The following is a 24,881-nucleotide window of genomic DNA, read 5'->3' as shown; positions in this document are numbered from 1 at the left end:
TGGGCTGTTGAGAGAACCCAAAATGTAGGCATTTTTTACCATTAATGGATTTGCTATTCTGGGTTATTCTTGCTGGGTTGCTCTTAAAATTTCTCCTGTGCATTAGCCTACTGTAAAACTAGACAATCATGAAAGAACAAATGATGAATGCATGTTTAGACTGTTAAAACAATCATCTTTATTGCTTGACAAATGGTACAACACACAAATGTGCTAAAATTGACAACAATGACAACTACAAACCTAATATATTCTGTCAATTTATTCACATTTAAATCGAACTTTTATTTTGACGGGTTGCCGTGACTTTTGAGTGTCTGTGTTCATTATATGACACGCGCCCTCGTCATTCACACAGAGACGCAAAATATGGAAGCGTAATATTTAAATAGTATTTAATATACACAGACACTGGTATATATTCGGCTACAGTCTGAAGCCCTGCGTGACGCGACTGAACGCAGCTGCGGGACCGAATATACTCTACTTGTGAGTCAATGCTATACAGAGAGTATATCGCCACATTTTTAACATTTCAGTACTTGGTACCGAAGTATCGGTACTTGTGACATCCCTACATACAACCATGTTTAATTTTCGTAAGGGGATCATGGTTCTGTGTAATCACAAACTGTATTAATCTATCGTCTCACATGCCTACCTTACCTGAGCTAACACGAGTCGGTACATTGCATCGGATTCTGAGGTAAAACTTTTGCCGTCTTAACGTCACATAAGCTTAAGAATTGTTGCCGTGAAGAAGAAAAAAAACTATAATTATGCTAATTAAAATGATTATTAATGAAAATATTTGAACTTATCTTAAAACATCTGCAACCAGTGGCTTTGCCTTTTGCATTGTCCTTTCAAAATGACAGTTTAATTGGGAGCGAATTTAAACGAATCCGGGCGGGAAGCACGTGAAACAACCAAGCGCTGGGCAGAATCAACGATCCATCATAAGGGGATAACCATCATGAGGGGACACACCCCCTACTGCTGATTGGTTCACTCTCTCCTCCATCATGAGGGGACACACCCCCTACTGCTGATTGGCTCACTCTCTCCTCCATCATGAGGGGACACACCCCCTACTGCTGATTGGCTCACTCTCTCCTCCATCATGAGGGGACACACCCCCTACTGCTGATTGGCTCACTCTCTCCTCCATCATGAGGGGACACACCCCCTACTGCTGATTGGCTCACTCTCTCCTCCATCATGAGGGGACACACCCCCTACTGCTGATTGGCTCACTCTCTCCTCCATCATGAGGGGACACACCCCCTACTGCTGATTGGCTCACTCTCTCTCCTCCATTATGAGGGGACACACCCCCTACTGCTGATTGGCTCACTTTCTCTCCTCCATCATGAGGGGACACACCCCCTACTGCTGATTGGCTCACTCTCTCTCTCATTCATTATGAGTGGACACACCCCCTACTGCTCATTGGCTCACTCTCTCCTCCATCATGAGTGGACACACCCCTTACTGCTGATTGGCTCACTCTCCTCCATCATGAGTGGACACACCCCTTACTGCTGATTGGCTCACTCACTCTTCTCCATCATGAGGGGACACACCCCTTACTGCTGATTGGCTCACTCTCTCTCCTCCATCATGAGGGGACACACCCCTTACTGCTGATTGGCTCACTCTCTCCTCCATCATGAGTGGACACACCCCTTACTGCTGATTGGCTCACTCACTCTTCTCCATCATGAGTGGACACACCCCCTGCTGCTGATTAGCTCCCTCTCTCCTCCCCATCATGAGTGGACACGCCTCCTGCTGCTGATTGGCTATAAGTGTGTTATACGCTGCTCACGCCGATCCACTTTCAACCGAGTTTTTCAGAAATGGCTAACTGCACCTTTAGGTGACCTTTGCTGGAGATGGATTGAGAACATGTCACGCCTGTTCATTTATGATTGACAGAAGTGCAGGTGCTCTGAACTACCCAGCGTCTAGTTGGTGCTTCTGAAAAAGGCATTACTTGATGCCACCCGCATGATTGCTAGTGTGCAAAATGATTACAAACTCCTCTATAGTTATAAAGCATCTGCATCGTTCCTCAAAGTTAATTCAAGTTCCTCAACATTAGAGCGATTTCCACGGAGGGTTTCGACGTCTCCAAAGCGCACCGATTTCTTTTGATTTCACATACTTTGCAGCTGGAATTGAGCTGTTGTTTCGTGGACTTCCCTTATTAGTGGCTGATTTTCTCCTCTGCCATCATGAGGAATCTCTCCACAACTGGAATCAAAGTTTTATTCTCAGATGTCTTTGTGAAATTGGATAGTTCTAAAAAGCATTACTTTGCAAAGTCTACAAAGTCTCTAGAGCTGTGAGCCATACAAGCTCTTATTAGTGCTGTTTACGAAGGAAAACATCACTGTTATATACCTGGGATTTGGGATTTAAATGCAAAGTATACAAAACTTTGCCTCGTCCCACAATGTTTGTGGTTCAGACATGCGTGATACATGCACTCTAAAAAATGCTGGGCCGTTTTAACCCATGTTTAACCCAATCTCAACGCTTGGATTTGTCTCTAGCATTTTTTCAGAGCCATTGAAAATAAGTAAAACTAATAAGTAAAACTAAAAAAAATAATAATAATAAGTTTTTCACAACTCGTTAAGTTGTGCTGTTTGTTTGGTGTTTTTGTTCTGTAGTTTGTTTTTTATTTGTTTTGCCATTGTTTTTTTTGTGTCTTTGTTTGGAGTTTTATGTTTTGTAGTTTGCTTTTGGTTGCTAGTGTTTTTTGATAATAATAAACTATTATACAGCGCCTTTTAAAGTTGCATCCCAAACCGCTTTACAAGAACACACAAAAAAACACATTAAAATAAAAATAAAAAAAACACATTAAAATAAAAATAAAAAAAACACATTAAAATAAAAATAAAAAAACACATTAAAATAAATTTAAAAGATGAATATGTAAAAAAAAAAAAAAAAAAAAACAGAATAATCACAGTTAGGCTAGCATGAAAAATTGATTGTGTATTGTTTTGTTTTTTTGTTTTTTTATTGTTTGTGTTACTGGTTTTGGTTTGTGTTTGGATTTTTGTTGCTAGTGTTTCATCTGTTTTTCTATTTGTTTGGAGTTTTTGATTTGTCTTTTGGGGTTTTATTTGTGTGTGGGGGGGTGTTGATTCTGTTTTGTTTGTTTAGAGTTTTTTTTTTTGTAGTTTGCTTTTAATTGCTAGGTTTTTATAATAATAATAATAATAAACATTAATTTTAGGGCTGTCAAAATTAGCATAGAAATTGAAAAAAACATAGCATACATAGAAAAAATGGAAATGTCAAAACTTTAAAAGAGGAATATGTAAAAAAAGAAATTAAATAATTAAAGGATTAAACGAGATTGTAATGGAATAAAGAAGAAATAAGAACATTAAAAGAGGTTCTAGGTCTAATAATAGTTCTGAAGTAATCTGACTCTTAATAATAATATTTTATTATTAATATCAAATCATTTTTTTTAAATGCACATTCACTCTTGTTTGTCTGTCTTATGTCAAAAATGTAAATAACTTTTCTTTCTTTACATTTAGTTATGAATTAAGTAATTTAAATGATTGCATATTTCACATTTTCAATTCAAAATGGCGAAATTACACAAAAGTTGAGTAGCAGGCATCAATGTTGGTCGTTAATAAACGTATCCGTTGTAAAACAGTTGTCAAATATTAAACGTTTAGCTACTTATTAATCAGGCCTGCAGTCTTTCACTGTAAAAGCTAAAAGTGTCACGTTGGAATTGACACTCATCTTCAGTGAACGTGAGGCCCCGCCGCCTTTAAACTGATTGGCCATCATTTTGACATTGACGAGTGAGCAGACCTGACCAACTGCTCTTCTAACCTAGATTGGTGTGTAATGGAGAACAGCATTAAGCATTATTAATATGTAATATTGGGGGGACTGGTTGGGTGGTTACATCTCCCATACATTTTGCATCTGAAAGGGAAACTCCTACAAATGTATGCAGTAAGGTCAACCGCAAATTAGTCCATGCCTTTTTAAATCATATTTTTTACTGCATTTCTTTGGTAAATCCTGAAAGTAGTTTTTAACACCAAAAGAGGGTTTGCATTGGTGCAAGCTGTTTGTAAATCTAGCCCATAGTTTCCATATATATATCTAACTATCTCTGTGTTGTACTCAGAGATCTGATTTCAGTCTGAAGGCTGATAATGAGAGAAGAAGAGTTAAGTGTATTGGGAGGGAGAAAGGGAAGTGTAAAGGGAGAGAGATAAAAAGAGGACGGAGACAGATTGGTCCACCTTAACCTTTCTGCATTCAGCGGCCGTTTCTTCACTCTAAATGATTTGGGCAGTTTTACTCGAACCTATTCCCCATCTGCCTCCCTCACTCACTGTCATAGAATGAGCAGATGAGGCTGGAAGTGGTTGAGATGGCTCATGTTGTTTGAGTGGAGTGAATGATGAGAGACAGTGACGTGATTTGTCATGTTCATCAGAGCATTAGATGTCTCGCGTTTGATTCAGAGCAGATCTGCACCCTCATTGCACAGGACGTTTGTGATGATTACCCACTGCACCATTTTCCTTTCAGCAACTAAAAAAGAAAATGGTGCAGACTGCATCAGGTGTGCAGAGACAAGTTTCCATTTTGTCTGTCCACCGAAGTGCTGTGTGAAGGGACAGATTCACAGCTGATCAGAATAATCAGCCTGACGAGCCAGAGCCACATCAAGATGTTTGGTCTGGAAACTCACCATTGACAGCTCAGTCCGAGGGGCGGATAAATGGTTGTCTTTCAAACTCCCTCTGCACGCGATAGGATAGCGCTACAACCAACCAGAGCAACGGGAAGCGGAGCTAGGTGACGGATTAAACTTTCGCCGTATCCGGTCGGCAAAACTCTGAACACATCTTCCCTTCTTAAGAATGACTTCAGTGCCGTTCTTTGTTCTTTTCTCAGAGAAAAGCTTAACTCCAAGTCTTCCAGAGTCGTGGTCAAAGCTGATTCGAAAGACCGCCGTTCACCAGTTTCTGTGTTCACTAGAAGCACGCAAACGCAACTCGGCCGTCATTATGTTAAGCCCCGCCCACCGACTCTATACACGATGTGATTGGCCCGACCAGAGTTTGGTTTTTACAGCTCAGACGTGTATTGAGAGTTGCTAGACGACACTTGCGGCAGATTAGATTTGCTGCCGCTAGGGCACGTCTAGATTTCTAGGCCAAATAATTAGTGATGTTTGGTATACATTTGTTGAGGATTTGCTTTGTGGCTTATTTTTTGTTTTTTATTTTATTGCTTTCACCTTGTCTTTTGTTTTTTGCTAGCGTTTTATTGGTTTTCCTTTAAGTTTGTCGTATTGTTTTTTTTTTGGTTTGGAGTTGTTCATTTTATTTTTGTATGTTTGGAGTTTTTGCTTTGGATTTTGGTTTTTATTACTGGTTTAGTTTATTGTTTTGTGTTAGTATTTTATTCATTTTGGTTGGAGATTTTTGTTTGTTTGAAGGTTTTGTTTTATGGTTTGTTTTTGTTCTTGTTTTATTGGTTTTGTGTTTGTTTGGAGGTTTCGTTTTATGGTTTGTTTGTGTTTTATTGGTTTTGTTAGTTTGTAGTTGTGTGTGGCTTGCTTGTTGTTTTGTGTTTTATTGGTTTATTTTGTGTTTGTTTGAAGGTTTAGTTTTGTTTAGCTTTTTGTGAATTATTGGTTTTGTTTTAATATTATAACGTTTGTTTTGGGGGGTTGTTTGTTTTGTGGTTAGTTTTTGATTGCTTTTAATATTGTTTTCATTTTGAGTTGTGCGTTAATATTTGATTGATTTCTTTAGTTCTGTTTGTTTTGAAAAAAAATATTATTATTATTTTTTTGTCTTTTGCTTTTTGTGGTTTGTTTGTTTTTTATTTGGTTTGGTTTGGCATGTTATGGGCAGGGCCGAACCCATCATTGAGGCCCCCACATTTTTTGACGTGCATATAATGAGGGTTGTGAAGTAATTGCCTAATATTAACACTACTTTTGTGCTACAATATTATATATCGCACAATAACCAACCTCATCTGACTCTCTTTAGGGGCTGGTCACATGTTGCTTCTTCTGCATGCAAGTTTGTTATTTTAAGTTAGTACAATGTAGACTATTCCTATTTAACACAGATAGACCTATATGTTCTTTCTTAATTACAGTGGAAACTATAAGCTCAATTTAACATATAATGCCATAATAGTAGTATTGTATGAATATATATATTTATAGCTAGCCTAAATGGTCCTCAAATGTGTTATATTTTACCAGTATCAGCACTGGGAGCTTTCATTATTTGTATCTGCTTGCCTGTGTTTGTGTAATCATGAAGCCAGTAGGTGACGACAAGGGACTGTCTTTGAGTGAGCATTTAAACTAATAATTGAACTGATTAGTCCAAAAACATTGATCAATTATGCATTTTTATCTCCACAGCACATAATTTGTGCTTTATGTAATGGGTGCACGCATGTGGGACACTGTAAACTAGCCAGTTCACAGTTCACTTCATTGTAGATCTCAAAACACTGCCACTCACTTGCCGTAAATTCTGTTTGTAATGTTTATCATATTTTAGACACAGTTTCAGTGCTATTTATTAAAGTGACCCTTCAGCTGTAAGAAGGGTTAATCTCTCTCTCTCTCTCTCTCTCTCTCTCTCTCTCTCTCTCTCTCTCTCTCTCTCTCTCTCTCTCTCTCTCTCTCTCTCTCTCTCTCTCTCTCTCTCTCTTCTGAAGATTGCTCTCAGCTCTCTGTCTTGCATCGATCGCTCAGATGCTGCTATGTCAGACGTACTGTGTTTAGAGTATATGGCACTCACTGATCGATAAAGAAACATGAAACGCACAAACAGTGTGAGATGTTCGTCACTGTCCAACCTGATATATACAATTTCTCTGTGTGTTGATGAAAGTAAAGGTGGTTTAGAGATTGAAATAGATGCTGCTGTTCTCTATGGTGCTCTGCAGTGCATTGAATTAAACCATTCTGCTTCAGACAAAAGACACACTGACCGAGTGGAGCTCTGTCTGTGGCCCTTCAGTATTGATGTGGAGCCTTTAAACAAGATCAGCTCACACGAGAAGCGAAACGAGACTTATTTTCAGAGATTTTTCCTCCATGATTTATAGATAAACCTCGCTAGCATAAGCCTCATTAAATGTATGCAATACATTTATCTAATTTTAAGGTTGTTTACTTCATCACATTTTATTAAGATAAAAAAACACATCTTTTCACATCTTTTGCAGCATATGTCTAACGGTTGTGTTTGTGTAGGGAAATGACGTAATGGAAGAGCAAGATCTGAGAGAAATTGGCATCACGGATCCGGGACATCGCAGGAAGATCGTCAGTGCTGCACGCTCTTTACCAAAGGTGTGTGTCGATCTAAAAGGATTGGTTACGTGCCAAGATTGTCTGTGATCACTCATGACTTTATCAGTATTATCTTGTAGGGTTTGCTTCATTGTAAGTCGGCTGGGTCTGAAGTTGGTTCTCTGTTGTTTTTGCCCTCTGCAGGTGAAAGCGTTAGGCTGTGACGGCAGCACGTCCCTCGCGGCATGGCTGGACGTCCTGGGTCTTCAGGAGTACCTGCACAACTTCCTGGCCAGTGGCTACCGCACGCTTGAATGTGTGAAGAACCTGTGGGAGCTGGAGATTGTTAATGTGAGGAGAACATCATACATTCAAACTTTAGCCCTATTCGGATCATTTACAGGGGTAGTCAGGGATTTTATTGCCCTCCGAATCCAGAATGTCAGTGTTTTTCTCCCACCACCAGCGTAAAAATCCCCGGCCGAAGTACCTACTGTTTTTTGACAAGCACTAAGGTCGTGTGGGGGTTTAATTGCCGTCCGAATCCACATCTCTGAGTTTTCAGGAAAAGATTGCTTCAAAATTAACTGTTTATATCCTTTTTGACCCCTGACGAGCACCGTCGTTGTAATTTGGATGCATTTTAAAGATTACATTTTAAAATTCATACAATTTTAATTACTGAAATGCTGGAAAGTATTCACGAGAATAATCTTTCATCACCGCTCAAAAGAAAAAACAAAAACACTGAAACATTTGAAGTGAGCCGTTATTACGGCAGTAATTAACATTATAAAGGTTAAATTTGCAGCATCGTATTAACTTATTTCCGCTCGTTTCCATATTTTATTAAATATGATTTTATTCTTAGGGTATCCGCGCGGGCTTGAAAAGTATTAAAAGGTGATAAATCAATTTTGGGAAAATTAAGACCCTTATAAAGTATTAAAAAGTATTATCACGGCTTTATAAAGTCTTACATTTTGAATGTATTTTGTTCAAGCTTTGTCAAAAGAGTTTGACTCCAAAAAGTATTTATGAATATCTTTATTTTCAGCCCCATAAGTTTTAAAAAACACTCAGTCTGAGATCGGCTCGGAGCGCACGCGGCAGGGATGGAAATTAGCAGCGCCACCAGCCAAATGCGGCTGATTTTGAGTTGTGGCGGGTAAACTCGCTTCACCTACCGAGCTGTTTCACCTCTTTGTAAACTTTGTGCAATGCATGCGAGTGCTGCCGTATGTGCGCATATGACCGGTCGTTTTCTGCGCTGTGAGACTCGCGCGCGCTGAGAGAATGATCTGACGCTGTGCATCATCATCCGAGAGCGCACACTCGCCTCACAGTGCGCAAATATTGAGTTCTCTTTCAAGTCTTGCGTATGTCAACATGTCGATCTTGATGAGTATCCTAGCAGACATAGTCTGAATATGCCTTAAGTGAACTGTATAGTATGCACAGTCGAGAAAGACGAGCATATCCCTGCCTCAGGTCTTAAAGGCGCAGTAGCCTTTACTGCTGCCTGAGTGATATCATATTTAGTTTGACATTAATCAACGCTCTTGATTGAATAGCTTTTGTAAGTTTGATAAGGATTAATCTTTCATTTAAACAGTTAAATATGCAGTTATTTTACATTTGATTACTTTATTCAATTTCTGCACCGTTCTGCAGGCCAGTAGGCATGAACATTATTATTTAATGTACACATGAGTGAGGTCGAGTTAACATTTTAGTTTGAATTTTATTTTTCGGTTTTCGGCTTTGGTTTCTTCTTTTTTGGTTTCGGCCAAGAATTTTGATTTCGGTGCATCCCATTCTGACAATGTTCTGCTCAGTATGTCATCAACACGCTTCAAAGATGCCAACACGAATAGTTTCATTGTTGGGACTAAAAACCATAAAACTGGAAGCCATTGTAGAGCTTGTAGTATTAATTTTCACATGCAGTTACACATTGTCAGTTAAAAACCAAAAAGTGGCTGGTAAAAACATTGAGTGGTAGACTTTAAAAAAAGTTAATTTCCATCCCTGGCGAGCGCTGTGCACGGGTGACGTCATGTATTTTGCGAATTGCGCAGTTAGGGGATGTGTCGCCCTCCATACGTTGCAAAACAGATATGCAATATAAACGATACAAAATTGGCCTACGATAGAGATTTTAAGTCTACATTCGACTACAACTGTTTATTAAAGGTTTGTTGCCGATTAGAACTTGAAGTGCGATGAGGTCTTAAAATATGTTGAGAAGGTCTTTGTAACAACAACGAGTTTATGAGTTTAATGTCTCGGGGAATAATTAACTCAAAAGGGGTTCAATATTCAATATTCATGAATTTATGAATATAATTTGCCCGTCATTCATTACGTATTAAAAATTTCCCGATAGGGAAAATTGTTTAATTAAATACAAGTAACCCTTTATGAAATTGCTTGAAATTATCCTACTAAGTTCGTCCACCAAATTAGTTATAGACTTTTCAACTCAATTCTCCATAAGGGATCACTGCTTTACGAGCGCATAAGAAACATTAACTTTACTGATCAGGACAAGTTCAATATTTCAAATGGTCATACAGTTTACTTTACTAACATAGTAGCATAAGCAGTTAGGTAACTTAGATCGCAAGTTTCATTGACTTTGTGTATATGGCAGAATAACAGATTCAACTCATTAAATGTCCTTTGAAGGTTTAATAAACACAGACTAAAAATAACACTACAATTCACACAGAAAGTACATACTAAATATGCATCAAGAGAGTAGAAGTATAGATATTAACGAAAGAATACATAAAAGAGAATAATGAATAGACTGAAGTTAGAGAGAGATAAAAGAGAGAGAGAGAGACAAAGAGAGAGGGAGAGAGAGAGACAAAGAGAGTGGGGGAGGGTAAGAAACAGCTTTCCTTCAGTTCAACCAGATACGACCTTCACGGAGTTAATTTATCCCAACGGGAAAATAACACACCCTCTTTACAGCAGTAAGAAATAGAATACTTGCATTCTTTTTGGTTTCGTTTTGGCTTCTCGCTTGTGTGCGTATGTGTCTCTGCGTGTCTCTGCGTGTTCGGCGGTCCTTTCCGAGGTTGGGAGGGAAGCGGCTGTTTGCTTTAGCGATGCTTCGTGTTCTTGAAGATCGGATTGTAGAAGAGAAGATTTTTTGGAAGAGATGAGGCCTGCTTGGAGGGCCTGCATTGGTGGCATGGCTTAAGTGCCAGCCCCCCCCCCTGGGTGTTGGCTCCCACAGGAGAGAGTTGAAGAAGTAAAAGCCAGAGAGTTTCGGAGAAGAGAAGAGAGGAGAGGCTGTCTTCACTGGTCTTTTAAGGTCTGGAAATAGTCCCACCCTCCAGGGTTAGACTTAACCAATGAGAGTGTTGGGATTTCCCGGCGGGAAATTCCTCAGCAGAATTTATAGCTCTTTGTTTGAAGGTTCGACTCAGTGGGTCTCTGAGTCTTCATACTATAATTAATGCAACAAACACACACTGCATTTTCTGAATAAGTGATATACATGGAAGTGTAAGTCGTGAAGTGAGCATTAATTTGATAGGAGACATGACATATATGAGGTTATCTGAACTAGTAATTTGTTAAGACAAAGATAAAAATATGCAAAATACCATACAGAATAAACATTTTACAAGACAGTTATGTGTTTACATATAATGTCCTGGGGTGCATGTTCATTTATAGATGGTTTGTCTATAATTTGAGGCAAAAGCTCTGTGTCTTTGTGTCTGAAACTTCATGTGGCCAAATTCCTTTCGGGGCCATAAAAACCCTTATCAGATGGTTTCCAGGGTGACTGAAGAATCTCCCTCTGCTGTGTTGGGGGAAGGTCTGCTAGTGAGCACAACTTTCAAAACATATTTGTTAAATGTAACTGGCGATTGTGTGTTTGATTCGCCTGAGTCGCTACACTTTAAAAAGTCTTAAAAAGGTATTGAAATTAACTTCAGGATTCCTGCATATACCCTGATTCTTCTTATTCCAAGCAAATGACATTTTCACAGCAGACAATCATTCGACTGAACAGCATGTTCCCAGGGTGAACAGGATCACAATGCACATTTATTTTTACGGACGTCAGCATGAGAAACAATTACCGTCCGAATAGGGTTTTTACAGTAATCAGCACTTTACAGTAAGGTTACGTTTGTTAAGATTACTTAACAAGAAATAATTCAATTACATTACATTATTAAAATCAAAAGTTGTTTCTTTTAATATTATATCACGGACCTGAGCTAACATGAACTAATGTGAATAAACAATAAATAGTTGTATCTTTATTAACTATCATTAGCGAAAATTAACAGAAGTATTGCTTGTTGTTTGTTAATGCTTCAATCAGTGTTAACTAATTGTAAAGTTATCTTATTTTAACCTCTTAACCTGCGCCCCTTTTTTTGAGATTTTCCTGAAAACAACATACCTAAATAAAAAGATCTGCAGCTCTTAAACTGTATGGTCTATATTCATAAATCGGGTCTTATTTTAAACTAGGCACTTGAAATATTGTCATGATAACTCAAGATAGTATAGGAACAGTAAAACGAGGGCAAATATGTAAGTGACTTTTTTTTAGGGAAAAAATCATGAGATTTTAATGTTAAGGTCCTGAAAATAACCTAAATATAAAGCTGAATGTCTGATCATGTTTTGATTAAAATTTGAGGATGATTCTCTCAAAAATGTAGCTTCTGTAAGCTTTTATGTCAAAAAAAGACTAGGCGTTCTTTCAAAAAGGCCAGTTATATTAGAACGTTTGTAATTGTAAAGAGTAGTTTTTATTCAAATAAATCTGCAATAAACTGCTAATTATAATGCATTTACAGTCCCTGAAAAACTAAAGCAACAATTTTACAAAATGTAATTCTTTTAGTTGATAAAAACAGTCTGCCATAGAGTCTGCGCGTGTTAGTTAAGTGTGTGCGCTTGCTTACACTGGCAGGCCAGCGCGCTGAATACTATTGGATGCTATGGAGATGGTAAACACGAGCTGTATTCATCAATGCTTACGGCACATCTTACAAACACGCCGCAAAATAATGTTACTACGTCCATCAATCAAATCTATGCTGGCTATGCATTGGCTAGGCTTTGACTGGCTTTATCCAAAGAAAACCATGGGCTGACAGCTTTAGCATCCAGTAACACGCCCCGTTTATATCATGTGTCCTCAGAGAGCCTGTGATTGAAGGAGAGAGACCTCTTTAAGATGAGAGGATCAGTCCACAGTACAGGGGAGATCGTCCGAATAATGATTTGATATTTTATTGAAAATGGGCATGATTGATTACACTGAACGCAATACGCTCGTGCAAACAACGGAGGATTTTTTTTTTTCCTTATTTTTCTGTTGTTTTGGATTAACTCTTACACGGACATGTTTGGTCCGATCTGATCCGCACAATATGAGATGAAAGATGAGTACCGCGTTTATTATGCTAGTGTTTAAATAGCTAATGCTTTAGCATTCATTTAACCCTTTCCTCTCTGCTGTATTTATTGCAAAAACGAGTTCAGAACACGAATCTTTTGTGTTTTAGCTTTCAAGTGAGGCACAGTTTGTGATAGTTGCTTGAATAGTTTGTATTAAACAAAAGTAATTATAGGTAGAGACTGAAATCAGAAATCAGGCTCACATAAGTGTCAGGGAACACGATTCCTGACTGCACGTCAGTATCCATGTATCTTTGTTAGTTGTAAGCAGTGGTGTAGTCTAGATTTTTGTAGAGAGTATACTGTCCCCCCCCCCCCCCCCACACACACACACACACACACACATTATTTTGAGGTGCCAATCCGTTATACATGATATCTTTACTGTGTCTTGAAGATTGTTGTCTTCTGAGTTTCAGAGTTTTTACACTGGCAGTTTAGTTCAGAACAGGGCACAGTTCTTATGAAAAATTGGTAATGTGAAAGCTGTCATGCGGACCTGGCAGCGCACCAGAACCACACCATACCTGGAGGAGGAATATAGCGCGGCCCCTTTAAGAGATGCGCGTCCCTCATTGAACTGCCGGTATTTTGTGTGTGTGTGCAGAACTGCGCCGCGATTCACACGAACAGTGTGAGAAACACGGACTTGGAGCGCTTTTGTTTAGAAAAGTAAACTGCGTATTCGTTTTGGCCTATTGCAATGTATTTAGTTCAATAAAACCTGTAATGTAAGCGGTAATAGTGTTCATGATTTACCTCAGATATGAGCGAGTGAGCTTCAGTGCATCGCGCTCAGACTGCAGAGATGCGCTCGGTGTAAAAATCAGGATGCAGCGAATAATTGATCAAAGTGCAGAAAAGTTGCTGAAAAAAATTTTCAGCAACGTCCGTGTCATCTGCTACAGCTGAAGTGTCACGCGAAGCTGCTGTAGCTTTAGGGGCAGGCTTCCGAAAACACTCAAAGAGTCAAAAACGTTAGTGATTCGCAATCGCAACCGCAGTCTGTGTTCGCAACACACACGTGGTGAATTTATGAATGAAAGTTCTGTCACAAAACGATATTTTTACGTATCCTCACGCTTTTTTTAGTGGGTATACGGAAATCCTTGTCCTTTCCTAGTGGGTATATGGCGTATACCTGCGTATCACGTAGACTACACCACTGGTTGTAAGGAACACAATATCGAGTCCAACCTTTAGTTTAAACTGATGACCGTTTGTTTCTTCTGCCACTCAGTCGGGCTGAGGGGGCGTTCCGGCGGGAAACTGACGTCAATGCATAACCTTTATTTTTTTCCGAGCTGATGAATGACAATAACATGGACATTATTTGTGTTTATGCAGGTGCTGAAGATCACGTTGTTGGGCCACAGGAAAAGGATTATTGCCTCGTTGGCAGAACGGCCGTATGAGGAGCCGCCAGTCAAGCCACCCCGCCTCTCTCAGATCAGAGTAAGAGCTGCAGTTTTAGTCTCTTAAATATTTTGTCATGACATATTGATTAATTTAAGTCTATTTTACTGATATGTGATTTGTCAACACATGTAATTTTAGTTGACTATTCGCACCACGCAGACCAACACGTTTGTTGAGATTTGTCGAATACGTGTTACACCCCTGGTGCCATTAATCAGGGTTTGTTTTCACCCGACTGAACATGTTCAATCAGTGTTTGTGTGTGTGTGTGTATGTGTGTGTGTGTGTGTGTGTGTGTGTGTGTGTCGGGGCAGTGTGAACATGAATTATTTTTATACAATTCTAAACCCAATAGCCAACTTGTTTGTCTGTGCGGTGTGAATTAGCCCATAATGTTCATAATTCAAAAATGTCAAACCGCTCATATCTCACCAAGGACCTTTAAATTATGCACTCACCTCTTTAAGCTTACTATAGTCTAAAAATGGATTTCATTTTAAATAAAGTACAATAAAATGTATTTAATTAAAAATAGAAATGCAATTTTAGTAAAAAATAAAGTAGAATTTTATTAAAAATAAAGTCGAATTTTATTAAAAAAATAAAGTATAATTTTATTTTTTAAATAAAGTAAAATTTTATTTAATAAAATATTTTTAAAAATAAGTAAAATTTTATTAAAAAATTAAGTAAAAAATACATTAAAAATCTATTAAAAATAAAGTAAAAATTTATTAAAATAATTTTATACAAAATAAAGTAAAAATGTATTAAAAATAAAGTAATAATAATAATAATAATGTATAAATATAAAGTACAATTTTATTAAAAAGTAAATTTTATTAAAAATATTATTTAAAATTTTATTTTTTTATTAAAGGAAAATTGTATTTAATAAATAAAGGAAAATTGTATTACAAATAAAGTTAAATTGTATTTAAAATAAAATAAAAATGTATTAAAGTATAAAGTACAATTTTATTAAAAATAAAGGAATTTTATTAAAAATAAAGTTAAATATTATTTAAAAAATAAAGTAAAATTGAATTAAAAATAAATATAATGGGGGAAAAAAAGTTAGTTCTCTATGAATTGTAAAAATGCGTCTGCTATGTAATTTCCTCCACTGACACCCAGGTAGAACAGTTTGCCTTATTGAACAGGCTACTTCTGTCCCTCTGAAATCTGGCATCAGCCTTGATTATAGTCTATAACAAAGTGCATCTCTCTCTCTCTCTCTCTCTCTCTCTCTCTCTCTCTCTCTCTCTCTCTCTCTCTCTCTCTCTCTCTCTCTCTCTCTCTCTCTCTCTCTCTTTCTCTCTCATTCATTCATTCATGCATGCATTCATTCATTCATTCATTCATTTATTCATGAGGAAGCACATCTTTCTGTTTGGCTGCTCGCCCTCATTGAACGCTTCTTTTGCAGTGTCAGGATCTCGTGTCCCAGACCTCGTCTCCTCTCAGTCACTCAGACTCCTACACCCGTTCTATGGATCCTCTGTTACCCGCCGGGGACTCTGGGAGGAGGAGAGGACCCGACTCCGAGTATGACATGGCCCGACAGCGGCCCAATGACAGGCCGCAACCACAAGTGAGTCTAACTCAGCCGTTTCCTTCTGGTTCTGCTCAATGTTGTCGGTTTATCCTAAAACAGTTCTTCCTCCCTAAAGGATAAATATGAGGAACGTCAGCGGGAGCCTCGTCTGACCCTACGGCCCCCGAGTCTGGCGGCTCCGTACACACCGGTCCAGAACTGGCACCACCAGCCTGAGAAGCTCATCTTTGAATCGTGCGGTTATGAGGCCAATGTAATATTTCTATCAGCTCCTCTATATAAAATCATAATTCATATTGAAATCATCCTAAACCTTGATTTGGAGGATGCGATTTTGCCAGATCAACTGACATCTGTCTCTCTGTGTTTTTGTCCCGTCTCTGGTTCTGCAGTATCTCGGCTCAATGCTCATTAAAGAGCTAAGAGGAACGGAGTCGACGCAGGACGCCTGCGCTAAAATGAGGGTAGGTGTTCTCAGAGTGAGTTCACTCCAGCCAGTGAGAGCTCAAGGTCTCCTGTGAGCCATCATGCCAGGACGCTGAGATTATCATTATATTTTGGAACGGGCAGCAAGCAGCACTGTCAGGGAAAAATGCCACCCATGCGAGTCCTCTACAGGACACTAGCGCAAAAAAAAGGGCAGTTTCATAATATATGCATAGGTCTCTCCAGAAAGTGGAAAATGAGACTGATTGCAGGTTTGTTCATTGTGCGTTCAGTTTAATTAAATAATTAAGCATAACTGTTTGCTCAGCCAATCTGTGCAGAGATGTAGTCAGATTGAGCAGTGAAACTTAATCAAAAGACCCTGCCAGAGAAGAAGAAAAACACAACACATGTTTTCTTTACTTGGTAAATGATAAAAGAAGAGCATTTAAAGGCACAATATGTAATTTTCACCACTAGAGGTCACTAATTCAAAACAAAGTTTGATTTCATGGAATCATGGAGGTGTTGTCTACGCCTCTACAGACGGTGGACTCGGGCAGAAATCATATTCATGGATGAGCTAATGTATCAGATTATTATTATTATTAGTGTTACTGCCACTGAAACATTGCTAATGAGAGACGAGCACGGAACAGGGAGCAGACGAGCAGTGAGCTAGAGCGATATTAGGCATGGTAAAACATGGGACTCTCTATACAATAAGACTAATTGTGTTGAGCTGGAGAACAATGATTCGTTTTCTGTCCATGAATGATCCAATCAATTGCTCACCTGTCTAATAAAACGCATAATATTTTAAAGCGTGTTTGGGTTTTCGGAAGTCGAGGGGAACATGGAGATGATGTCACTGTTTAGAATTGATTATTTCTCTGGATTTAAACATTTTTGGAAACATTTGGGATAATGTAAGTACAAAATATATAACACTGTTCTAGTGGGTTTTAGATATTTTAATCCAAAATTCTTACATATTGTGCCTTTAAGTTATGTCCTTTAAATTTTTTCACGTTCTATTGGTAAATCTTACAATAAAACTGGTCCTATTTCACCTCAAATTTACAAAATAAATAAATATAAAATATACTTTACATGAAGAAAATAAACTAAGCACATTTTTCATAATAATAATAATAGTAAAAATTAAAACAACAATAATAAAAGTTATTATAAAAAAATCTTAAATACTAGTCTTTAATAATATCTTTAATTATTTAAAAATGTATGGTTAAAGATTAAAAAAAAATAAGCAGTGGTTTTCTACTACTTTGACCACAATTTTTGGTGTTTTTATTATGGCAACAACGTCTCAGATAGTCTGACGGCAAATCAAACTGTATGTACTGTGTGTTTGTGACGCAATCCTCATTCACACATGGATTTGAGCTTCGCCTTTTAATGGCGGTTGGCAAATCCACTTGAAGGTGCACACCGCCACCTACTTCACAACACCTGTGTGACAGCTGGCAGAAAATATAGGATCTGGCTTAGAATAGTGGATACCAATCATTTTATGTCAAAGCAAAAATGCTTAATTGCCGCCATAATCGGCTCGGGACATCCATAATGTATATACTGTGAAGTCTTGGATGTTTGCTGAAGCCCACTAGTGAATCCCAAGCTCTTAAACTGAGAACTTCTGTTTTACAGCGACGAGAACTTTGGGACAAAATGAGTGGTCGACTGATATGCTGGACGACATTTGCCCTTTTTATTTTTTTTTCAGTCGATACGTTTTTTAGTTTTGGTCACCGTATCAGAAGCAGGACGTGTCAGACTTTTATTTTGACAGCGTGTCAGACTTTTATTTTGACAGCGTGTCAGACTTTTATTTTGACAGCATGTCAGACTTATTTTGACAGCGGCAGATTTATTTTGACATCTTATTAGACTTTTATTTTGACATCTTATTAGACGTTTATTTTGACAGGATGTCAGACTTTTATTTTGACAGGGCTATGAATGCCAGTGACTGAGCGAAACTGAAGACTAATGAGCAACAAACTTAAAAGTCGTGATTCCCAGCTATGCTGCACTTTGCCCTTAAAATGAATCCCCTTGCATTTATTTATTTAAAAAAAAATATATATATATATATATATATATATATATATATATATATGATCCCATTGTGCACAAACTTACCAGATTACTAAGTTTCCTGATGGTTAACAGTGTTATATCTAAATGGTAATGAAATATTTGGGGCATTATATTCACCCTATATGTTGAAAAACACATTGACAGCCCTTCTATAATTCTCTCTCAGAGGTCGACAGAACAGATGAGGAAGATCCCCACCATCGTCCTCTCCATCACATACAAGGGCGTGAAATTCATCGATGCCGCCAACAAGGTGATGACATCATCGTCCTCTGCTGTCATTTTCGCATTGCTAAAGGTCACGGGTGTCTGAAATCATACTTAATTATATTCATCTGAGTTTCCAATATTGTTTTGATTCCGTAGACACTGCATTGACGTTAATCTGCAATTATTGTTACTCTTAGCCAACTTTGCGGGGCTTTTTTTTTGCTCACCAGACACTGTGGCTAGTGGCTTTCCAAACTTACTAGCCACTCAGCCTTTTCACTGGCCACTTTTTTGACTTCGATACCATGAGGAAAAACGACATTTAGACATTTTTAATATTATCTCATAATTTAGCAGCAGGGATATTAGGCTGCTGTCACTTTAAGAGCTGACGCACGGATCCATTACACTGTTGCACATGCGGTTTCTTTCTCAACTGTTTATGTTCACTTAAAACTGAACTGACAGTGTTTACATGAACACTCGCTTAGACCGCCATTCTTATTTCCTGTGTATTTGATTAAGCACAATAAGCAGCGGAAAAGAACTGAATTTAGTGCTAAGAGGGGCTTAAATCTGCGGGAATTATTAAATTAATGTGCCATCCCATGCCGGAATTGAAGTCATGTAACAGCAAAAATACTCATCTGAAGCAAATATTTCAGTATCGATATGTATAAATAAATAAAAAGATAATTTTGACGACTACATTGCTTTGTTTATTATTTCACATGCTTTTTGAAAGACTGCAATTGTTATTTTTACGTGGGTGGGTGTGTGTGTCCCCGTGATTGTTGCTGAAGCTCTGTTTCCTAATGTCGTCTTGGTTTTGTGTGTGCAGAACATCATCGCCGAACATGAGATCCGTAACATCTCGTGTGCGGCTCAGGACCCAGAGGACCTCTGTACCTTTGCTTACATCACTAAAGATCTGCAGAGCAGCCATCATTACTGCCACGTGTTCAGCACCGTAGACGTGGTGAGACACTCACGACCACCATTACGCTGTGTGTGTCTGTGTGTGTGTGTGTGTGTGTGTGTGTGTGTGTGTGTGTGTGTGTGTGTGTGTGTGTGTGTGTGTGTGTGTGTGTGTGTGTGTGTGTGTGTGTGTGTGTGTGTGTGTGTGTGAGGGAGGTTCTCGGCTGTGTGTGTCGATTTACAGAACTTATGCTTCACGAGCTTTTGAAAGTCCAGCGTTTGGTCAATCCTGATAAGCGCTTGTGAACACGCCGGCGTTCTTCTTGCGCGAGAGGGGTTTGGCCATCGCAGCGTCTCTGTTCGGCCAGTCCGCTGGCGTGTCTTCTGAAGCTGAGACTACACTGCTCATAGTCATTTTTCTGGATAGTCTCTCTCTCTGTGGTGTGCGGAGCGCTGTGGGCCGTGCGCCAGGACTCTGATAGTATCACAAAGAGTTTTATAGGAGAGATTGTGAGCAGCAGCCCATTAAAATGACAATGATCATACAGTTGCTTAAATGATGCAGACACACACAGTAGACCTTCAATACTTACAGCCAGACTCAAGTAAAGCTGAAATGAACAATCCATTTAATAGTTCATAAATCAAGCAATTATTAGAGCTGAAAATTGACTATTCAGGTGATTAATAAATGGCTACAAGTTTTTACTTATGAGTTTAAGAGCAACGAGAATAGTTTTAGTGTCGAAAAAACAACTAAATAATGACTTGTATAGTGATGGGCTGAATCATGAATCGATACGCTGATTCATAACCGTTCTAAACTTTGTTTTGAAATTATTTCGTTTTTCCTCGCTTCATAAAATGATTGTAGAGCCGCTGTAGTGAGATGGGCTTTGTATCGTCGTCTTTAGTGCCTTTATGGATCTTGAGAGAGGAAATGACATTGGTGTCAATGAAGGCCTTTCTGAGCCGTCAGATTTCAACACTAATATCTTCATCTGTGTCTGAAGATGAACGGAGGTCTTACGGGTGTCCAACGACATTAGGGAGAGCAATTAATGACTGAATTTTCATTTTTGGGTGAACACATTTTCCTGCAATCTGAGGCTACGTCCGCACTGCGAGTGCTCAATTCAGATTTATTGCTCAGTTTTTATTTTGTATAGCTGTTCACATTGCAAAACATCACACCTGTTTCGTATTTAGAACCACTTATAGAAGTGGCACAATTGAAAAGATCAGATACCATGTGGCTTGTGCTGTTCACACTGTCATGAGAAAAACACGAGTCACGTGTGAGCAAATTGGATTTTGGGTCACATTTACCTGCAGTCTGAACGTAGCCATAGATGCATCTGACCGCGCAGAGTTTATCTACACAAACTGCTGCTTTAATCATTTACATTCAATAAATTCATTACAGAACAAAGAAATAAGGCCTGCCATTTTTTTTTTTTTTTGCCAAATAACATCAAATAATGTTAAAGGGATAGTTCACCCAAAAATGAAAATGTGACATTTACCTGCTGACCCTCAGGGCGTCCGAGATGTCCGAGATTTTTTGTTTCTTCAGTAAAACACAAATGAAGATTTTCAACTCCAACCGTTGCCGTATAATGAATGTCAATGGGGTGTATTTCTATGAGAGTCACTGTCAGAGTAAAAAAACAGACATACAAATCCATATTAAACACAGCGGCTCATGGCGAAACACATTACACATTGATGTCTTAAGACACTAAACTATCAGTTTATGCGTTTTATATATATATATATATATATATATATCGATTCCTTATTAGTGCCTGCGTGGATCGATTGAATGAGGGATCTATGTAAATATATCTATGATCGTGCTGGGATTTTGACCTTATTGGACGGAAGTAATGGTGTTGGAATCACTAGATGAGATTCGTCTGATATGAGGTAAAAAAATAACATACTGTTGGGTTTCTCGCAGAAACCGATAGTTGTGTGTCTTAAGACATCAATGTGTCGCCATGAGCCGCTGTGTTTAATTTTTTAAAACTCTCATAGTGTTTTGTACTCTCATAGTCTCTCATAGAAATACACCCCATTGACACGCATTATACGGCAACGGTTGGAGTTGAAAATCTTCATTTGTGTTCTACTGAAGAAACAAACACCCCTACATCTTGAATGCCCTGAGGGTCAGCAGATAAACATCACATTTTCATTTTGGGGTGAACTGTCCCTTTAATTATAGACCATGTTATATTCGCAATTCTGGATCTTCAAAAGCTTGTTGTGAAGAAACAGACACAGGCTGAAGTTACAAACCCTGTTTCTTTCTGAATCATTTTTATGTTCCCTGTTGCAACGTTTCTTTTTGACCAAGATTAGAAAAGATAAAAATGCCCTTTTTAATGTGCAATTATATGAAGAGCTGCTCATCATTACACTACTTGACATAACTAAGCTTGTTATACGAGTTAAAATGCCTCTAAGTGCAGTATAATGGTGGAGGCTTGTAGAAATGTATTGATGTATGACTCAGTTGATGAGGCTGTTTAAGAAAGTCTGAAGACGGATTGAGGTCATTTGAACTATTTGATAATTTCTTAATAGCTGTTTAAGCACTCCTTCATCATCGCTAATTACTGCGTCTCCACCTCCCTGACAGAACCTGACCTATGAGATCATTCTGACGCTGGGACAGGCGTTTGAGGTGGCCTATCAGCTGGCACTGCAGGCCCAGAGGACCAGACAGCAGCAGAGCACGGCCGAGGTCATCGAGACCAAGAGCAGCAGGCCCGTGCCCAAACCACGAGGGAGCATGCGCAAGTCAGGGGTGAGAGAGCGCACACGCATACATACAAACAAAAGGTTAAATATTAGAATTTATGTTTCGGTTTACATGTCAGTCAGATGGTCTCTTTCCATCTTGGTACGGTTTTCCTCTTCGAAAACAAACTTGGGTCTTCAGCCGACAGCGCTTAAATCCCGTATGTTTCCGCATTAGGTCAGTCGGCAGAGAGCAGATGCTCGTTTGTGGCTGCTGGAACACATTCGACCACATAAGCGTTTACATTTGGAAAGCAATCCTTGTCGAATGTTTATTGGTCGAAAGTGGACCAGCTCAAAACACTCAAAACTGTATTTAGCATTGTCCACTTGTGATCCAATCAACCGAAATGCTTCTGAATACCTGGAGTAAACAGGGCGTATTTTTAGCCAGAATATGAACATGCATGCAAAGAGTAAAAGATAACTATACTAGGGATGCCACAATACTCAATATAATAATGAACTGTTTGGTATGGCATTCACTGTTCAATACGCGCTGGTAAATGTTTTTTGTTTTGTTTTCGGTTTTGCATTTAACTAATTATTTCCATTTCTCTACGTTTGAAATATTTTTCTCTGTTTATTTCGGCTCTTTTTGTGTGTGCCTCTGAGTCTACGCTCTGATATGAGCAAATACAGGGAGTGCAGAATTATTAGGCAGATGAGTATTTTAACCACATCATCCTCGTTATGCATGTTGTCTTACTCCAAGCTGTATAGCAGTTAAGCATATTAGGTGATGTGCATCTCTGTAATGAGAAGGGGTGTGGTCTAATGACATAAACACCCTATATCAGGTGTGCATAATTATTAGGCAACTTCCTTTCCTTTGGCAAAATGGGTCAAAAGAAGGACTTGACTGGCTCAGAAAAGTCCAAAATAGTGAGATATATTGCAGAGGGATGCAGCAGTCTTAAAATAGCCAAGCTTCTGAAGCGTGATCATCGAACAATCAAGCGTTTCATTCAAAATAGTCAACAGGGTCGCAAGAAGCGTGTGGAAAAACCAAGGCGCAAAATAACTGCCCGTGAACTGAGAAAAGTCAAGCGTGCAGCTGCCAAGATGCCACTTGCCACCAGTTTGGCCATATTTCAGAGCTGCAACATCACTGGAGTGCCCAAAAGCACAAGGTGTGCACTACTCAGAGACATGGCCAAGGTAAGAAAGGCAGAAAGTCGACCACCACTGAACAAGACACACAAGCTGAAACGTCAAGACTGGGCCAAGAAATATCTCAAGACTGATTTTTCTAAGGTTTTATGGACTGATGAAATGAGAGTGAGTCTTGATGGGCCAGATGGATGGGCCCGTGGCTGGATTGGTAAAGAGCAGAGAGCTCCAGTCCGACTCAGACGCCAGCAAGGTGGAGGTGGAGTACTGGTTTGGGCTGGTATCATCAAAGATGAGCTTGTGGGGCCTTTTCGGTTGAGGATGGAGTCAAGCTCAACTCCCAGTCCTACTGCCAGTTTCTGGAAGACACCTTCTTCAAGCAGTGGTACAGGAAGAAGTCTGCATCCTTCAAGAAAAACATGATTTTCATGCAGGACAATGCTCCATCACATGCGTCCAAGTACTCCACAGCGTGGCTGGCAAGAAAGGGTATAAAAGAAGAAAATCTAATGATATGGCCTCCTTGTTCACCTGATCTGAACCCCATTGAGAACCTGTGGTCCATCATCAAATGTGCGATTTACAAGGAGGGAAAACAGTACACCTCTCTGAACAGTGTCTGGGAGGCTGTGGTTGCTGCTGCACGCAATGTTGATGGTGAACAGATCAAAACAGTGACAGAATCCATGGATGGCAGGCTTTTGAGTGTCCTTGCAAAGAAAGGTGGCTATATTGGTCACTGATTTGTTTTTGTTTGGTTTTTGAATGTCAGAAATGTATATTTGTGAATGTTGAGATGTTATATTGGTTTCACTGGTAAAAATAAATAATTGAAATGGGTATAAATTTGTTTTTTGTTAAGTTGCCTAATAATTATGCACAGTAATAGTCACCTGCACACACAGATATCCCCCTTAAATAGCTAAAACTAAAAACTGTTTCTGTTTCTCTCAATTCTGATTTTGTTTTAACTCCTACGGTGGCCGATTTAGTCCAAGATTAACATGGCAATCCCCCTCTTCGCATTCGACACAGTGCCATCGAGTGTTAAAACGGGAAAGGCGGAGCTTGAATTTACAGGAATGTCCTTCTTTGGCTAATGTACTTAAAGATGGAGGGGCAACATGGCGACCGGCATTCGAACCCCTCACCTGTATGTGTTTTCAATGGCATATTATAAACTTACGATAATACTTTATTACTCGAAAGAAGTAAATATACATTAATGAGCACATATTTTGAAAGAACTAAGTGTTTTTAGCTAAGAATGAACTAAAAAAGTTACACAGTGTAGCTTTAACAATTTTGTTAAGTCTAACAAAAGACAGAAAATCACTCACTGCTCATGAATAATAATAAAAAAACTTTTAATACAGTAGCTTTAAATCAATGTTGTATATTAACGACTATGTAGTTTTAATTTTAGCCTACATTTATTCATTCAATTTCATACTTAAATGCTCCTGTAGGCTACATCTTTAAGCTGCCACTGTAAATAAATATATATATATATATATA

General features: G+C 38.7%; 1 protein-coding gene across 2 annotated transcripts in view; it reads left to right on the top strand.

Annotated features, from left to right (window-relative positions):
* The window catches only part of LOC137078978 (ankyrin repeat and SAM domain-containing protein 1A-like), a 65,217-nt gene that overhangs the window by 30,352 nt on the left and 9,984 nt on the right, over positions 1-24,881 (top strand). For both annotated transcript variants that reach the window (XM_067446856.1, XM_067446857.1), the window contains 9 exons: positions 7,301-7,399; positions 7,544-7,690; positions 14,135-14,242; positions 15,636-15,800; positions 15,880-16,017; positions 16,157-16,228; positions 18,481-18,567; positions 19,366-19,503; positions 22,090-22,257. In XM_067446856.1, coding sequence (XP_067302957.1) covers positions 7,301-7,399; positions 7,544-7,690; positions 14,135-14,242; positions 15,636-15,800; positions 15,880-16,017; positions 16,157-16,228; positions 18,481-18,567; positions 19,366-19,503; positions 22,090-22,257 — 1,122 coding nt within the window. The remainder of the gene's footprint in view (positions 1-7,300; positions 7,400-7,543; positions 7,691-14,134; positions 14,243-15,635; positions 15,801-15,879; positions 16,018-16,156; positions 16,229-18,480; positions 18,568-19,365; positions 19,504-22,089; positions 22,258-24,881) is intronic.

The sequence above is a fragment of the Pseudorasbora parva genome, chromosome 6 (genome assembly GCF_024679245.1).
Source record: "Pseudorasbora parva isolate DD20220531a chromosome 6, ASM2467924v1, whole genome shotgun sequence".
NCBI lineage: Eukaryota > Metazoa > Chordata > Actinopteri > Cypriniformes > Gobionidae > Pseudorasbora > Pseudorasbora parva.
The sequence above is the reverse complement of the archived record's forward strand: the minus strand, read 5'-3'. Positions and strand labels throughout refer to the sequence as shown.